Genomic DNA, 19,473 nt, shown 5'->3' on the forward strand with positions numbered 1-19,473 from the left:
CGCTCGTTAAAACCTTCGTTTTTTAAAGAAACGGAAAGGTAAAAGTTGGCAATATATGTTTTAAAAATCAGTTTGAGTTCCTAGTAAACGATTTCAGTGATTTTATTTATAGAATTTGCGATGAAACAGTGGTATATATAATTATAAAGTCACGCCTTAATTTTAGTCGTTTGTATTTCGCGCGTGGTTTCGATCGTGCTTATTTAGACCACTTTTAGGGTTAGCACAAACGCATCGCGGAAATTCGTTTTTTTATACTTTAATTTATGAATCGAAATTAAATTATGTCATCAATATTTCAATGATAATTGTGATTTGTAAATACTTGTGAATATATTTATACGTTATTTCGACTGTTTTAATATTGTCAACTGTTTTTGTGATTGGTTTTTATTGTTTGTAATAATTAAATAATAATAATAATAATAATTACTATTAAATACTTATTAATAAATATAAATAAGATATAATTAATAAAATATCAATATTAACTCTTAGTAAATATTAAATAATAATAATAATAATAACAAAAACGATTCCTTGTCGTAGAATCATTTTATTTTACTTGTTCTATTTATTTACATTAAATTAATACCATCGTGACCTAACAGGTTACCCCAATGCGTCACGATGGTCGAAAAGTTTATTATTTATTGTATATATATGTGTGTGTGTGTGTAATATATATTACATATTCCGCCTGAAGTGTAGATATGTTGCACTCTTGCCGGTCCCAAGCCCGGATAAAGGAGGAGGGTTTCTATCATGGAGCAAACCAACCAACGTGGATAAATCCAAATAGTTATGAAAAAATTACAAAGAAATAATAAATCCGTCCCGATTCATAATGACCTAGACGATCGAAATCTAGATAAACGATTGGACTTCAATTTTGGAAGCTCGAATGTGCAATATTACTACCAGGAAAAATACAAACAATATCGGAAGAAATACTAAAACTCAAGATATATCTAGAAGCCCTACAAGAAATTAGGTGGAAATGCCAAAACCGATCACCGGTTGTAGTGCCGTGGAAGAAGAAGAAGAAGAATATGTATATATTATAAATTATACATATAATTATATATAGTTAAATGTAACATCGTATCTTGCTATCAAGTTTTATTATTTATTATTTTTATATATAAAGAAATATGACAACCTTCAACAACAACCAATTGCAAACACCATTGATCAAAAACAAACGGTTTGGTTATTAGGGTTATTTTTGTGTACGATATATGTGATTTTGTATGCATCAAGGAAATCTTGTCGATTTGTAAATTTTTATAACAGGATGTAGGTCAGACGAAGAAAAAATGCGTTGCAGATTTATATATTAAAATTGTCTCAGTGTGAGCATGACCCTGCTTGTCGTTCGCTTGTATAGTGCCGCGCGCGTTCATGTGTGTGTAGGTGTGTGTACGCGAGCCAGCTCGCGGACCGACGAATAGATTTTTTTTTGTTCACTCCATATTTCCAACAATACGACTAAAAATGTTTGTTTATTGATATAATTAGAATGTTTAAACCATGTTAATCATACATATATAATTTTAAAATATAAAAATTGAGTATTTTGCCTGTAATGATGTGTTAAACAGAGTAAGTAGCCAAAAAATTATATCGCTAAAAACGCATGGCGTACAGCGAGTAATTAACAATTTACCGGTCGGCGGTCTAAGGGTTAACTAGCTGGAGGGGATATTTTGACTAAAATGTTACATTTTTGTCTAGATTCATCGATGCAAAAGACCATATTTCACATGTGATTCTAATTAAAAAATAGTTATTATTCCTCCATCCGGAGCTAAAAAATCACCGTGCAGGCGGGCTATGTATAAAAAAATACAATATGACTCAAAAATCACATTAAATCATTATTTACGACTGGTTGGCTATTTTGTCTTTGTTTCATCGTAACGCGCGGATATACACGTCCATGGGGAAATTGGTGCACACCTGTTTTATTTCTTTTTTCTTTAGAATTCTAGACTTGATCGCACTTTGTGTTTAATATTTCGCGCTTCCTACTAGCATATTGACAAGTCTAGATTACCAAAAATCAGTTTCTTAGTAAATTCGAGGGACACGTCAATTAGTTTTAGAACTTTAGAATTAATTTGGATCTACTAATCAGTTCACATTGCTTTTCTTTTATTAGAACTCATCCAAATTATCGGAAGCAATGGTTAAAGCAATGGAAGACATGGCCAATTCTACCCAGTTGCGATTCAAACAGCGTGGCGGCGCTCCTAATCATCAGACTCTACTATTGTTTGTGTCGTCGGTAGCCAGGACGAATCTTGAAGCGGAATTAGTTCAAAGAGGCGGCTCTTTGACGGCTTCGAGTGTCAGATACAAACCGCGAAGAGACTGCATAGGTTTGTCGCTTAACATTAGATCCCGACACATCCATCTTTAAATTTGAGACTATGATGTTTTTGTTTTACAGTTCCATTATTACACGTTTTGGCGGTCCACGCCAGAGTACTGGCACAATGGTCGGTGAGCGCATGGTGGAACGAGCTGACGACAGCTCCGTCTGAGGTGGGTTACGGTTCAAGGGGCAACAGCATAAGAGTAGTGTATCAAGCCCCGTTCCCCGGAGAGCTGGTAGTAGCTGGAATCGTCGGCAGTACTGAAGAATCGTTAGGCGTTAGAGAGCTTCCGTTGTTGTTGAAAGATCCTATAGCAATATTGATACACTTCTTACTATTAGCACCGTTACATCTAGAATTACGTGAGTGATTATTTATTAAATTATCCCCCCTTTTCTTGATTTAATGTAATTGTTAATTCCAGCATATTTAACTTGTATGGTGAGAGTACTGTACAATCTGACTTATTATCAAGTGGTGGCGCAGCTCTTGTCTGGCATGACTGCTAAGCAGCGAGATGCAATCAGGACTTGCAACAGCAATGCTATGACTGGTCTGACTCACGCTGCGTGCCTTTTGCTGGATACGCTGAAAGAATCTGAGATATTCGCTGACGACGAGTTATTCGAAGAGGCGTCCACGTCTACGGCTCCTGAAATAGACGGAATGCCAAACTTTGCTGCACTAGAAAGAGAAGTATGTTATAAAAAAATTGTAACCAGTTATTTTCTTGCTACTTGATCGAATTATTCTAGAACTCAATCGGTTAATTTTTCGACTGTCTTTATCTCAACAGCGTTTTGCTTATGAATCTCAATATTATTTAATGTATGGGAGTTCATTAGTTTATTAGTCAATGTGCAATCGAAGAAGTTGATCTTGAAAAGACTGCCAATGCCAAACATTTTGAATGACATTATATTCTAATATGTATTTTTCTTTAACAGTTACAAAAATTATGTCTTCCGTATTTGAGGATATCGTCCCTCCTCAAGCACCACCTTTACGGTGAACCTTTACCTGAAATTTCGACGCCGGAAACAGAGTTTGTGCACCTTGTCAACTATTTAGAACTCGTACCCAAAGGTATGCTGTTATTTTTTTATTTATTACACATCATTTATTCCTTTATATAAATCACTTTCAATATCATCAGATATTGCCGCCTTCGGTTGGGTTAACTTCGACGCTTCCAAGGCTCTGCAATGGTGCGGCGGCTCTGAAGGCAGCGAAATGGCTTTGGTGACACATTGGGCTACAGGGTTAGGCGGCGCTGCGAGCAGATGCCCGGCGCCCACCAGACGGTTGCTACTGCAGCATCATCAGTGGGCGCAGCCGGCTTTGTTGCGTTTGCCGAGAGACTACGATAGGCTTTTCACTGTGAGTGCATTAGTCGAGTATGCTTATGAGATGATTTTCATTGGAAACTACTATTGTTTTATTACGTTTATAGTACTATCACGAGAGGATTTGTTCCCAATGCGGAGCCATACCCAAAGAAGCATCTGTGTGCTTGTTATGTGGAACTGTCATCTGTCTCAAGCAGCAGTGTTGTCGTCAGCAAGATGTTTACGAAGCAGTATCGGTAAGATAATTACTACATAGATCATATTTATGTATAGTAAGTTTCTCTAGTCAAAATGTTCCCACCAAGATCGTAGGAATAAACTGATGGCGAACGGGATCGAGAAAATGACACAGAATGGCACTTTCCGACACTAAAGAGCAGACGGATAACGGAAGTCTATCTCCATAGTGAATCTAAAATCACTCTGTAGAAAAAAGGAGTCTGAAATAGATCGAATGCATTTATACAATTTTAAATCATCTGCGTACAGAAGAAAACTTGAATTTGTAACTGCTGTATTTATGTCATTAAGAGCAGAGGACCAGGTTGGACCCTTGAGGGGTGAAATATTCTTTCGACAATCGGCTGCCATAGGCTACAAACTGTCTACGATCCCTCAAATAACTGAGTTAAATCATCCGAGCTACCGAGGTTCAAAATTTTTTTTAGTAATAACCCATGACAAACCTTGTCAAAGGCCTTCTCAAAATCTGTATATACGACGTCTACTTGAATTCCCGCATTGAGAGATTTTTGTGAAAAACAGAAGATTAGGAAGTGGAACGGGCGAGACAAAACCCATGTTGTTCGGCGAGTGATTAAAACATATCTATAAATAATTATTTCAAACAATTTATAAATATCTATTCGTAATCATTTTGTATATATTCTGCACACTAATGAGGACAGGACTCTTCGTGAATCATAGTCTTATATAATTTTTAATATATTTTAGCATTCAATTGACTGCGGAGGAGGCACTGGAATATTCCTCGTCGTCACATCCACTTACATAATAATCGTACGAGGCAGGCGAGCCTGCTTATGGGGATCCCTATATCTCGACGATTACGACGAAGAGGATAGAGATCTTAAGTATGATTATCTTTGTTTGTCGAAACATTTATAGTGTACTAATTAAATTTTATTTATTTACAGACGCGGTAAACCACTATACTTATCTCAAGATAGATTCGAACTGCTCGAACAGCAATGGTTAGCTCATCGTTTCGACCACACAAAACGGACTTGGGTGTGGCACCGTGACGCACTTTAAATTGTATACATATAAATGTCTGTGTGAAATATATAACCACATTTATGTCATTAGCGCTGCTTTGAACCAATAATCACACACGTTTCGATCGAACGAGACAATAATCTGAGACTAAATTATGATTTGCCTAAAATTAACATTAAGTGTTCCTCTTGCACAGAGTGGTTATGTTACTTGATCGGTTTCGTTCATTCTTGTTCACATACGCATATATAATTAATCACGTGTTTAATGGATAGATTAAAAAGATATATATGTATATATATATAAATATTTAACGATACCGATTTACGCAAGCAAAATACTTGCTATATATAATTGTTGTAATTATACTAAATAGATAACAACAGAAAGTCAGGAGTGGATTATATTTTATGTATAGAAAATTGTGATCAGACGCTTCAATTAACTAAATATGAAAGAAAGCTTCCCCTCTGTAGGTTTAGTGCATATATAAATATATGTATAAATATATAATCGATTATTATTGTCTAGTGATAAGTTAGGATCTTCTAATCAAATTGAAAAATGGCCGCTACTTGTATATTTTAATTCATATATATATATTAGATATATATACGAATATTATATTCAGCAGGGTTTATTTATTTTATTGTATATGTGTACTTTTTTCAAGTTGCGATACTTGATAATTTCAGGCGAGCATTTTTTTTTTTATTAATGATGATAAATTTTGCTGTACCGTTTATATATTATTTACATATAGCTTTCCGGATGGTGCATAATGCTTTTTTTGTGCTCGTTCTGTTGTAAAAATTGTATTAAATTAATATTTTTTATTATTATTATATATATACGTCAATGAATATATTTTAATTATAGTTAAAACAATTTAAAGTCAATAATATATATATAGCCTGTTAAACGATAAATAAGATTCAATGCAAAAAATATCATGCTAAAGCTTATATTGTATTAAACATATGCACTTTATAGCCGTGATTGTTTTAATGAATTTTATTTTTGATGAATCGTTATTTCGTTTTCATATATAAAGAATTGAAAGAACACGTACTTATACAATTATGAAAAGTGCCTCCACACTTTTATAGCATTTAACGAAAGGAACATTGTGTATGTTGAGAATAAAGGGATTATAATCGAAAAACTTGCTCTTTACGTCTTATCGAATTATATAAAAACTGCGGTACGCTGAATATTGTCGGTTGACGAATCAAAGATATAAAATTATTAATTGACATTGTGCATAAAATGTATTTCGATGAATTAACAAGTTATTGTTTTCCATCATGTTTTTATTTACATGTGTTAATTTGTATTAAATTACATACATGAATACCTTGTTTTCATTATAACCCTTTGCACTCGTAATCGTTTTCGTACTAGGTATGTCGCCAGCTCGGGAAAAATGTTATTCTTTTTAAAAATTAAAATTATATATGTAGAGCATAAATATGAATAAACTAATACCAAAAACGAAGAAATCAGAAGAAATACTTGCATTTAAATTTTTTGTGTTCTCTCAAGTACCATTGGTTGACAATCCATCTTCGGTAAGTTTTGTTAGACCAACAGCACGGGTTTCGTCCTGCCCGTTCCACTGTTACTAACCTTCTGTCGTTCACCAAAACGGTGACAACTTCTCTCGATGCGGGAATTCAAGTAGACGTTGTGTATAGAGATTTTGAGAAAGCCTTTGACAAAGTTTGTCATAGGTTATTATTAAAAAAATTGTCGAACCTCGGTTGCTCAGATAATTGAACTCGATTATTCTCGAGTTATTTAAGCAATCGTAGGCAGTTTGTAACCTATGGTGGCCGATTGTCAAAAGAATATTTTACCCCTTCGGGGGTTCCTCAAGGATCCAATCTGGGACCTCTGCTTTTTGTGTTATTTATTAATGACATAAATACAGCAATTAAAAATTCAAGTTTTCTTCTGTACGCAGATGATTTAAAATTATATAAATGCATTCGATCTGTTGCGGACTCATTCTCTCTACAAAGTGATTTAGACTCTCTGTGGAGATGGGCTTCCGTTAACCGTCTGCCCTTTAGTGTCGGAAAGTGCCATTCTGTGTCATTTTCTCGATCCCGTTCGCCATCAGCTTATTTCTACCATCTCGGTGGTAACATTTTGACTAGAGAAACTTCCACTAAAGATCTCGGAATCACTTTCGAGAGCAAATGGAGGTTCTCTCTACACATACACGACGTCTGTGATAAATCTTCCAAGATGCTCGGCTTTGTCATGAGTAATGCCTTTCACTTTGACGATCCGTCAGTTATTCGCATCCTCTATGACACCTTAGTTCGTAGCATTCTTGAATCGGGATCTATAATTTGGAATCCCCGAATAGCCAAATATTCCCTTTTAGTTGAAAAATTCAAAAAAGATATTTAAGATACCTTTACAAAAGGACATTTGGTTCTTATCCGTACATATATCCCAGCGCCTTTCTTTTAGGAGCGTTGGGATACGATTCGCTGAGCTCTCGCAGAAAGCTGTATGTCGCTAAGCATTTTTTCAAATTACTTAAAAGTACTGTCAACAATCCAGCTATTCTCGAGGAATTCCAGTTTTGGGTTCCGGAACATTTTCGAGAATCACGATCGCGACCTTTTTGATGGCCGTTAGGGTTAGGACATCTGCACTTGCCGACTCACCTATAGCTGTGGCCATCCGGCTCCTTAATACGCTGGCATTATATATTGACTTATTTAATGTTAGCTACGAGGATCTGATCCAGTTTGTATCATTTAATTTTGATATTTTATAATTTTTTGTTTGTTTAAGTATTGTTATATTTATGTATATATTCGTTCTTTTAAGTTTTATAAATTTAAAATTTGTTTTCGACCATCGTGGGGCACTGGGGTAACCTGTTAGGCCACGATGATCTTAATTTAATCTAAAAAAAATAAAAATAACAATAAATTAATACAATAATAAGGCGATGACCCATTTTAAAATATTTATGGGACCAAAAATGTTTTAACCATAAATAAATAAATATACACAAATAACAAAGACATGCCGCTCAGTTTTAGATATATCTACCTGCGAACGAAGAAAGCTTACATCGCTTGCAGAAATACAAAATTGTACCGTTTTACAACAATTAAAAAATCCACAAGGTATATCTATGTTTATATAAACTGATGTTAGGTATATTTTTAAAAACTAAAATACGTCCCATCAAAGGTCAAATGAAACGTTGCAGTTAATGTCATATTATTTTATATATTTCTTAATAAAAAATAGACAAAACTTTTAATGAGTAGCTTTATGGTGATTTTATATATTCGAGCTAATAGTGATTAAATAGCATATTTTTATATAAAAATAAACAAAGTGATGCACGAAAAAGGTCACTACGTTTAATAAGTGGGATATTGATTTATTATAAATTAAAGAAACAAATATGGAAAAATATTCTTTTTTAATTTTTCGTAAATCCTCAAGTTCTATTAGTATACCGACTCATCAGTGTAAAACAATTAAAAAAAATCAATAGGTTGTATACAGTTTTTTGGGAACTTGGGGCCCAGGACATTTATCACTTGGAGGAAATATTGCTATTTATAAGGTACATTATTCTCCAATTTTCTGATGTGGTACGATTTGTTTGAGAACCCGTTTCTTTCTCGCTATTATTTTAATTGCTTGTATTCCACCTTCGATTCAAGGCAACAGGCCTAAAAAAAAATTAAAAAAAAAAAATTAAAAAAATAGACAACAGGCCTAATTTCGACGTTACTCTCTTTACTATCATCATTGGAAGATGAAAAATCAAACATGAAATCCTCCCCATCACTATCATTACAATCACTATATTCAGCGATAGCACTGTTTTTTACAATAAAATAAAAAAAAATTCACAATAAAATTTAAAAAAATGAAAAAATTAGTAATTAAAACAAAATTATTAATCACTATAGTCTTACTTAGACACAAATTATGGACACCCGAGACACTGTCGAAAAACCCAATAGGCAATAAAAACGTCACCGACGCATGTCTACCGAAGGACGATCGCCAACCATTGCCTTCGGAGAAATCTACGGCACATCTGCATTTAAATTTAGTCATAAAAAAACCCTGACTTAACACGATAAATGAGCTCCCTGGCATGATTCAAGTAAAAATGATATTTTTTTGATAAGATATGCTTCTTCAAACTCTTGTCTACAACACTGCAAAAACGCCATTCAAAACAGGCACAGGAAATACCCAAAAATCGACGTTATATTTCATTATTTGAAATGGTGCGCCTGAAGCACCCTAAGAGTAATATAGAGCCAAGCGCTGGTGCATCTCACGCACCTTACGAGCAGAAAGGGTTAAAGACTCCATGTCCAATTTAAATATTACTAGTAATATTAACCCTTTGGTTGCTGAGCTTTTTATATTATATATAAAATGCATCTGATTATGTCAGTTCTGGTAATTCTAGCGGAAGTAGCAAAATTTTTTTTTTAAAAAACGGCATTTTTTAATATTTATTTTTACCTTAGTAGTCCACAGAAAGTTGAGAACTGCATTTATAAAATGCTCCAATGGGATTTGTATATATAAATAAAACTAAAAATAATAAAAACAGCTATTAATTTACTTCATTTTACATAATATAATTTTGCGATATAATCGAGTCAAGTAAAAAATAAAAGTTAAATTAAATCATAAATATATTTATAAGTTCACATTTATATGGTGTATTATATTCGTTATACTTCATTAAATATAATTAAACATTCAGCGGAGAAGCTACACATTTTTGCCATCGATTGAAAGCAACAGCTGCAGGATGGATTTGGATATAACGAGAATGCTGCTGAATCATTTTCAATCATAAAATCTACAAGAAAACTCGATAATATTAAAAATATAATATAGTTTCATAGAAGCACCGTTCCTTTATCAATTTGATGAGAACGTCGTAAGAGAATTCTCAAACCACTGGAATTCATTATATAGCAAACATTGATTATGGAGGTAGTAAACATTGTATACACAGTACGGTGCTATGACAGAAAAATCACATGTGAGTGCAAATTATAATAACAAATATATTTTGCAAATTGTCAACATACACGTACAAGTTTATAAATATACATAACGTCGAACATCAAATAAAATTTTAGGGCAAGAAACATTTTAGTTCGCATTTAGACGTTTGGTCATATATGATATAAAAATTAATCTGATAACAATGGTTAAAATATACACATATGCGATGCATATAATTTTTAAATAATTGTGCATTAAGTAGTATATATGTACATAATATATATCTAATAGTTACATCTTTTTAACGTACGTATATAAAAAATAATAGATTCGTTAATTAATGGCATTCGAAGAAAAAAGTAATATGGCACAAAATAACATATTATATATTATTATGAAATTGAATCACTCATAAAAAAAAACAATATAAAAGGAAATTACTTCCTTATTATGATTGTACCTGAATCACTGGTGTGATGTAATACCGTTTAAACTAAAATAGCTATTTGTAAAAAAATCATACATCTAAGTGATTAATTGACTTTTTTTAATTTTTTTTTAATAAGCGTTTTTCACATTTATAATATAACATTAATAATTTCCTATCTATAAACGAGGGTCCAGATTTAAAACTGCCGTAAACGCTTTTAATATATACGTATTATAAATATATATATTATTTCAATTAAGCTAATTTGTACACACAATGTGTATATAAAGAAAATATACATTTATTTTAACGTATAACCAGATAATCAATACATTTACGACAAATACATTTATCATTTTATCAACGATTGAGGTAGACGATGAGATAGAAATATTCAATAAGGCGACTATGATTCGAGCGTAACGAAAAAATCAATACGAGCAACCCAAATATATATTTTTTCAATTAGTTTTTCAGGATATCATAAATCAGTCTTTGCGATTGAACTTACTATAGGATCGGCGGATTCCGCCGAATCGACATAGTGATAAAACTTAATTAAACTTAAATTTAACCGCATTCGGAGGGCATCGATCGACGTAATTTTACCGTGTTTCAATTAGCTATGTTTATTTATATTAATAATAAAAAACGTCGATCGCACCCCTGGCACGCTGCAATGGCCTCGTAACTCTTGTTTTTAATAAACAACATCAATAATAGACTTATTATTAAATTAAAATATCAATATAAATCACACAATAATAATAATGGTATGTCGTTAATAAAAATATCATTAATATATCACATAACGTAAATTCTTTAAGTAATTCTCTATAATAAATCGAATAAGTATATATAGTTACGTGCTAAGTTCAACATGCTCGTATAAACCACAAACTAACTTCATTGGTCGATTGTGTGGCATTAAATGTATTATAAATCATTAAACTATGTAATAAAAAAATGATATATGTACGAAGGTAAAACACTTCACGATTCGTAGGAGAATGCAAATCAACGGTCATTTGTAGTTTACCTTTGTATATACTACATAACATGAACACTTTAGTAGTTGCCGTAAGCAACAAACAGTTGCACAGCTGAAGCCCGACTATCCAAAATTACACTCATTATTAATATAATAAAATCAATAATTTTAGTAACTCTTATATGTATCAGTGGCGGTTCGTCCATAAGCGCACCTTTTCCTATCTATTTCACAAATCAAATCTTTAGAATTACTATCTAAATATCAATGTATCAAACACATGAAGCAAATACCAATAAAATTGTTTCCAATTATTTTTTCAATATTAAATAATAATAAATCGATTCTGTAATTTAAGTAATTTTTTAGGACTTGACTCGGAATATTTTTTTACGCACAGCCACTGATACATAAATAAATTTTACCATCAGAGATAATTTGAGTTTCTGTCTGAATTTATACAATCCACCACAAAGAAGATACTCGCTACAAACTTTCTCTTTTCAATCAATAGAATCTCGAATATTTAAATCTCATTATCAAATGGTATATCTCAAATTCATCCCGATGGCGACATAGTCACTAAAATCATCACAGATCGTTTTGTTGATAAAAAAGTAACCTAATTAAAAAATCACTGTTTCATTAAAGTGTACTATTTTTCCATCAACTTCCACAAGTTGCAAAATACAACTCACTAATCTAAGCTGTGTCACTTTTCCGTCGACCGAGCGATATACATTTGATATTTTTAAAATATCCAAACAAAAACGGACAATAGAATATAAAAAAGATTAACTTTCGACACGCTACACACAATCAGGTTTCCGTCGTCGCGCTTCGTCGAGTATAAAATCCAATAAACGGCTTTGAGTATACACACTTTTAAACCTAACAAAAAGAAGCAATTGCTCTTAACAATAGTTATTATGACCCTGTTTGAACGTGGCTAAGATGTGTTATAAACACTCGTTCCACGCCGCCTCGTTCATCACTCGCTCGTTGATGGCACTCGGATATGCATAGTAATCCGTATAATCTTGCGGATATTGGACGATAGAATTGACATCGGCCTCGCTGTACGCCGGCGTGTACATCGGGTTGTAATTGTACTCTTCGTACTGCGGCTGAGCGTTGAAGAACTTGGTGGTGTCGGAGTACAGCGGACTGGATAGGTTCGAGGACGAATATCCGCTGACGTTGGCGTCTATCACGTTTTCGTTGACTTGAAAGTCGCCGTACACGTAATAGTTGTTTTGAAAGTGGTCCTGCTGCGGAGAATGCGTGTTGTTTGCAACGGTGTAGGGCAGACAGGTGTAATCGCACTCTTCGGTGTACTGATCGATGAAGTTGCCGTACTCGTCCGTATAGCACCGGTGACGAGGGCCGGCGCATCTTTCTACGACGGCTTCATCGACGCAAGCTAAAACCGAGTTATTAAATTTTATTTAAATTCATGGACAAATGAAAGTTTATTATGGTGATAAAAAAAATTTGAACGGGTACAAAAATTTAAATTAAAACAATAGTCACATCACTCACATTCAACATTATCTTTCAACGTGTTGCTATCTACAATGGCCGATACACTGGATGGAATTTGGGCTGGTTCAGATTTAGGTCGGATTCCACTTGTCCGAATATTGCCGCTGTAATCGCTACTGTTGCTGCTGCATTCTGGACTATACGGCGAACTCTACAATAATAAACAAGTCATTAATAAACAAATAAAATCAATCGGAAAAGTAATTTAAATGAAACGCACTTTAAAAATGTGGCCTTTCTTCTTCTTGATGAATCCTTCGTCTTGCGAATAGTTGAAATCTATGGCCCAATAAGATCCTTTGCCGGGATCATCTTTGCTCCTGGGCACCTTTGTGAAGCACTTATTTAGCGACAGATTATGTCTGATGGAATTCTGGAAATGAGAATAAGATTAATAATATTCGATTAGTTAGACTATGGTTTAAATTATGAAATGCTTTACCTTCCATCCAGTTCCAGCGTCTTTGTAGTAAGGAAACTGTTGAACTATGAACTGGTATATTTCGGATAGTGTCATCTTTCCCTTTGGACAGTTGCTGATGGCCAATCTGATGAGACTCGCGTAGCTGCAAACGAATACATATTTTATTAACCACTTTTAAATAACTTAAAATACCGATATTATTTTTTTAAATATAAACAGAATTTTTTTAAGAACATTTACTCGAAAAAGCACAATTTTTATAGGACAATTTAAATGAGCAATATATAAAATAATTGTTCTATAAAACGAATTGTTAGTGCATTACTGTTTGTCAGAACAGTGAACACCCCAAGTATAAATAATTATCTACGATTTTTTTTTCTGAAGAAAAAATCCAAAGATTGAGTTTACATAAATGCACAAAAAAATTGTTTTATGGAACGAAGCATTTATTTAAATGCACATATCTCTTAAAATAATTCCCTGTTAAATCGCATCCGTTTTTTTTAATATAATAAAAATAAAATTCTGAGAAATAAAAAAAAATATTACTAAAAAAACACCTATTGGGTCATTAGAAAATGCCAAGCGAAATCCTACACATGTGCGGACGCCGGTTTAACGCTAAATTCAGAACCTGTCCTTAAGCGGTTAGGCGATATTAGATTTGCGCATAAAGTGCAGAGCTAATCAATTTTTCGCATATTCATGGCACACTCTGGTAGCAAATTTGGGTCAAGCCCAGCGAGTGGAACATAATAGATATATTTGCAAAGCTTTGCATAAAATCGTATGAACGAACTGCGGAATGGTGTCATTGACATGTATTTTGAAACAAACGACGTCCCTGTTTAGAATCCACACCAAAATCAATAAAATCGTACTGTTGCCATTGCACGACTAACACTTCATATTAAGACTTCTTATAACAATGTTACGACTTACAATAAGTGAGAATGGAATGAAGCATACCTAAACCGAATTTGGCCTATAGGAGAGCGCAAAAAACAATTATCCCTTCTCAAAAGTAAAAAATCCACGTCAAAAGCAATAAAATCATGCCGTCGATTTGTTGAAAAAAATTGTTTCTATTGCATTGGGAAACAGGCGGGTTACAAATTAAGGTGTAATAGTTATTTTAAATGACGAAAGAATCGAAATATCTAAGAGAACCTTACAACATTGATTACGCGAGGTTGATTGTTAAAATCAGCCCCACAGTGAAAAAGCCTCAACTAACACACAATGAAAAAAAAAACATTTTAGTTTAACATAAAAATGTTTTTTTATGTTAAACTATTGTTAATGTTGCAGAATTATCTCAAAAGTTAAGATAGAAAGTTTAAATAATTTAAGTATTATTTTTCTACTAATAGTATTAATACAATTTGTGTTAAAAAAAAACAAGGTAAAATTTTCAAAATAAATCATTGTGGCCTACTTTATAAATGTAAAATTTTTACCTGTATGGAGGTTTTCCTTCTTTGGATTTACTCGACGGAGACATGGATCCGGTAGTTGTTGTGACCTCGGGTTTTGACTTTTTCTCCGGCATGTTAGCGGCGCCGTTCTGTATCGGAAACTGATCACTCTCATAAGGGTAAAAGGACAGCGGGTCAATGGCGCTGGGCGTCAAGGGAGTCTGAGCATACGAAGGCAGCCAGTCAATGCTCGACACATCACTCATGTTGCGCTGATTATGCTTCTTTCCATTCAATATCCTGAAAACAAAATCGATATTAATTTCATCACGATTAATAATTGACAACACTAGACACTCACAAATTAACTGAAATCTATCCTCGTCACGAAAAATGATCTAATATTTTTTAATACAAACACGACAGCTCTGGAAGAGTTTCCGTCGCACAATGGTAAAAAATCCAAAGTGATTTATCGGCCAATATTGCGGATGAATCATCGTATTGAACGGAAATGTATAACTGACACAAATGATTTGTCGAATCAAAAAAGTAGTAATCGAATTTTGCAATTTGACATTATTATGATTAATTATCAATGCACAAGTTACAAATTGTTGAGGTAGGTCAGGTATGACACATGAATTGCACACGTTTTTATAGAACAATAAAAATATCATCAGATTTCGGTGAAGTTATTTACAATAAATGGTGTATCATATTTTTATTTGTTTCACCCCTTTTGGAATAACTATTTTTTGATATATTTTCACTGGCGTATTTAATGAAAATATAATTTAATGAAAAATACACATGTACAAAAATATGCTACGATCTGTATTAAAGGGATAAAATAAAGTCGTAATAATTTATTTTTATTTTGTATATTCGGTTTTCGGAGGTAGATACTACAGGAACCGTTGTTAAGCGTTAGAGGTCAAAAAAAATGGGTACTACCTGTCCCGTGGGTTATAGCGGTGAATCTTTTGCTTCAATCGGATGTTCGTATGATACAAACAGGTCTACGATATGTTCAATTTTGCAAAATAAAAATATAATTAAAGAATACGTTCAAAATTGTGGAAAATAAAGATATATTTCCACAATCTTTAATGATGTGTTTCCAAAAAAACACAGCAAAAAAAACATAGATGAAATGGAAAATCTTTGTCATCGTAGATCGATGACCAACATCAAAAAGATGTCCCTCTGAGTATTTCAATTATTCAAGCAAAAGTTTTTAGTTTGCACAAGGATTGGAAAGATAGATTAAAAAAATATTTTAACACGGTTTTTCAAGCAGGTAACGGTTGATTTTACAATTTTAAAATGAAGTATTCTTTTCATAATATTAAATTTACTGGAGAATCGGCTGATGCGGATAAAGATGCTGCAAAAGAATTTATTTCCTAATTATCCAAAATTATTGAAGTTGTAGAATATTCCTCTAGCCAAATATTTAATGTAGATGAGACAGGTTTATTTTGGAAAACTCTTCAACAATGAAAAATATGAAGCCTTCATGTACCTTGACAAATTTTTAAATATTATGGAAGATTGTGATCCCAATGGAGAACACATATCTCAAGTGCGTGGGGCGATCAATAAAAACATAGCATGTTATAAAATACTATATGAAGAAAAGAAAAAGTATAGTGGAAAACAGTTAACTCTTGATAACTTTTCAAAGGAAACACCCACAAACCCCACTTAAACATCTTATATTTACTTGATAAATAAATATTTTAAAATACACGCAATTTCAATTTTTTTTACTTCTCTCGACTTTCGTACATTCAACATTCGCACACATTTTCAGTAACAAATTATGTGCGAAAGTCGAGAGCCGCCTGTAGTGTGTAAGAAAGATTTAAAGAATAAGGAATTCAATTCTATACAATGATGGATTACTATTTAAAACAAAAATTAAATAAGTCATTCTCGGCAATATATATATTATAGATTGTGAATAATTTTACGTTTTTATTAGATGCAGTGAGAACATAGACCGCATAATTTTAATCATATGGCGATGCTTAGAAGTTGCCGTTTATTTGTCCCATACCTATGGTGAAAGTTATCAGTTATGCTTTATTTACGAAAAACCTTTAAGGTAAAAGTATGCATATTCTTAAAAACCTTTTATCCTTATCATTGTGAAAGTGTAGATAAGTAAAATAAGTTATCATACCTTAAAAGCAAATGGTATGAAAACCATATTATTCTAACAGTTTCAAATGGATAAAAAAAATAGTAATTCCTAGAACACAGCATAAAAAATACACGTGGAAACATTGCATTGACGTTATACATGTATCTAAATCTCGGTTCAAATTAGTTCGATCTTAGAGGAAAATTGTTAATACCAACAAATCTGAGGCAAGTGAAATATCTGGACTATGCGAATTAATAGGAAATTTGAAGGCCTTTGAAAATATCTAGAAACGGTATTTAATCGATCAGGATATCAATTTGAGTGATGTAGAAATTGTTGAAAATGAGAAGAAACAACAAACTTGATTTTAGTACATTGACTAACAAAGATATAAATATGACGATACAATAGCGCTAAAGTAAGCGTAAAAGATTCAGTACTTTCCTGTTATCGGGGATCAAATTTATTTATTTATTTGTTGATACATTTTATTTTTAACTAGAATTATTCATGGGGTGTTCACTGTTCTGACCAACGCTCAATCGTTTGCAATTTAAATTTTAAAACATATTTATGTAGCAAAGCGAGTAAGCGTTAGTCAGAAAAGTGAAAACAGAACAGGTTCTTGCAGAAGTTGTACTGTTTTATATTGAATACGTTAATTTTCAATGAAAATATACATAATTGTATGTAAATAAATACATAAATAAGAACCCCGAGAGCAGGAAGAACGATAGAAGATTATCATAATTATTTAATTTGTATTAGAAATAAGTGTGTATAAAAATCCCTTTATATTCATTAGCCCGGATAATAATCTATTGTACTATGAAACAAGTGATGAAAAACGAGTTAGTTAATTTTTGAACATGTAATATTATATATTTATTATTTATAGTCGTTTCTAAAGTTGTATTGTAAAATGAAACAGTCAATAAACGCCTTTTTTATAAATGATAATTTTGTTATAAAGCACTATCAACGCTAAAACGCATATGCAAATATAATTGCTTTGACCGCTAACCTTCTTCCACGAAAATAGCGACCTTAAGTGATAAAATATTTTATATCGTATTGTACTATGCACTTAAAAATGAAACGCAATATGCAAAAAGAATGACATTTTTTGGTCTTAATAATAAAATTATTTGCTAAATTCAAATATATATTTATTAAGTAATGGCAGAGGGTGAAAATGTAAATGTGAAATGATAGACGAACATAAACCTATGTTACAGTTTCATCTCAATGTTACCTTTCATGCAGCAGTGAAAAGATACATTATATTCCAATAGGATTAAACGCAATTCTATTCTAAACGCACGCGTTCGTTATATTAGGCGAATACGAACGTCGAATTCAAGTGCGAGAAGGACGAGGATATTGAACTTTGAAGGTGACCAAGGCGATGACATTCAACGTTTCAAACAAATATGGCGTTCGTTCCGGCCATTTTATTTTTACGATAATGCGTCGCAGCCATTTCAAATGAGATGAGTTTTGATAATTTAACGATTCCAGGGAGAACGCTCACCTCGCAGGGCTCCGTCAGAACAATCAGGCGCATCCCTCGTGCGGCCCCTCCGGCCTAAGCACTCAGATTCGCGCCCATTGCCGCGACGCAGGGTTGCCATGTTCAAATTTTCTAAGAAGCAAAAATTCTCTATGGTAATATATATTTATATTTTTAAACTTGTTTGAATATTTGAAACATAATTTATATAACTCCTAACATAAAAACATTTTTTATAAACAAATTAAATTGGCCAAGCTCTAACAATTACAGCTTTATGTTTACATTTTATAAAGATATATAGATTACTTATATAATAAATGAGTTGCTCACAATATTAAATTCTGTTCAAAATACATTGATATTATTACTCTATAATTACTTCTGTACGCAGATAACTTAAAATAACATAAATGGATTCGATCTGTTGGGGACTCCTCTTTATAGAGTGATTTAGCTTCTATAGCATCTACTTTTTATCCAAAACACACATACGCTTTACTCACACAATCGTATTGTAGAAGTTGACAACCAGTTACTGTGATATTACATATATTTTATTTTGTGCTAAATAGACCGAAATATTTATTTTTCACATAGATGAAAATCCTTGAAATGAGCATTGCCGCTTCAACAGAAACAAGCGAGACAACGAATATTCTTACGCGAATACATCTGTATACGTAAACAATGCATTTACAAAATTATTGCATTATGAATTTTTGACGTATCAATTAACAGAAAGCGATACTCTTGGAACGAAACCAAAGAAAACCAACTTCCAACTTTACCGTGATTTTATTTTGAATTTTTATTTTTTAAATGTAATTAATTGTATTTTAAAATATGTATATTTTCTATGTATGTAAATTTATATTTTAGAGACTGTGATGGTGGCGGGTGGCAATTAGACACAGATTGAGCCGCTGCAGTAATATTTTTATTGAAGATTAACGGTGCTTACATTACAAGGGGCGCGCGCGCGACGGCATGCGTC

The 19,473-nt window shown here is 32.7% G+C and overlaps 2 protein-coding genes across 8 annotated transcripts in view; one reads left to right on the top strand and one right to left on the bottom strand.

The window, feature by feature from the left end:
- Positions 1-6,323, top strand: part of Ubr3 (Ubr3 ubiquitin ligase) — a 75,613-nt gene extending 69,290 nt beyond the window's left edge. For 5 of the 6 annotated variants that reach the window (XM_088193567.1, XM_088193568.1, XM_088193570.1 and 2 more), the window contains exons 20-27: positions 2,165-2,384; positions 2,456-2,743; positions 2,806-3,077; positions 3,329-3,467; positions 3,538-3,761; positions 3,835-3,966; positions 4,685-4,824; positions 4,888-6,323. In XM_088193567.1, coding sequence (XP_088049693.1) covers positions 2,165-2,384; positions 2,456-2,743; positions 2,806-3,077; positions 3,329-3,467; positions 3,538-3,761; positions 3,835-3,966; positions 4,685-4,824; positions 4,888-5,005 — 1,533 coding nt within the window. In that variant the 3' untranslated portion in view covers positions 5,006-6,323. The remainder of the gene's footprint in view (positions 1-2,164; positions 2,385-2,455; positions 2,744-2,805; positions 3,078-3,328; positions 3,468-3,537; positions 3,762-3,834; positions 3,967-4,684; positions 4,825-4,887) is intronic. The other variant, XM_088193572.1, reaches the window with a different exon arrangement.
- Positions 6,324-9,578: 3,255 nt separating this feature from the next.
- On the bottom strand, positions 9,579-18,784 carry LOC148231566 (uncharacterized). 2 transcript variants are annotated; one of them, XM_088193578.1, is made up of 6 exons: positions 18,498-18,784; positions 14,851-15,108; positions 13,406-13,529; positions 13,184-13,336; positions 12,961-13,114; positions 9,579-12,841 (listed from the first exon to the last, which is right to left on the bottom strand). In XM_088193578.1, exons 2-6 carry the CDS (start codon positions 15,072-15,074, stop codon positions 12,378-12,380), a joined length of 1,119 nt encoding a protein of 372 aa, XP_088049704.1. In that variant the 5' UTR covers positions 15,075-15,108; positions 18,498-18,784; the 3' UTR covers positions 9,579-12,377. The 2 variants fall into 2 exon arrangements, with proteins under 2 accessions (XP_088049704.1, XP_088049705.1); XM_088193579.1 differs by lacking the exon at positions 18,498-18,784 and adding an exon at positions 15,170-15,192.
- Between the last annotated feature and the right edge of the window lie 689 nt (positions 18,785-19,473).

The sequence above is a fragment of the Plectrocnemia conspersa genome, unplaced genomic scaffold, assembly GCF_051122295.1.
Source record: "Plectrocnemia conspersa isolate PC_06_02 unplaced genomic scaffold, ASM5112229v1 ptg000009l, whole genome shotgun sequence".
Taxonomy (NCBI): Eukaryota; Metazoa; Arthropoda; class Insecta; order Trichoptera; family Polycentropodidae; genus Plectrocnemia; species Plectrocnemia conspersa.

Excerpts from the sequence above, each read along its gene's own strand:
- LOC148231566 (XM_088193578.1), bottom strand. The coding sequence starts at position 15,074 with ATGAGTGATGTGTCGAGCATTGACTGGCTGCCTTCGTATGCTCAGACT. Across the intron at positions 13,115-13,183 it reads AGAAAGGCCACATTTTTAAA|AGTTCGCCGTATAGTCCAGA; the intron begins GTGCGTTTCATT and ends TTATTATTGTAG. Across the intron at positions 12,842-12,960 it reads GTTGAAAGATAATGTTGAAT|CTTGCGTCGATGAAGCCGTC; the intron begins GTGAGTGATGTG and ends ACTCGGTTTTAG.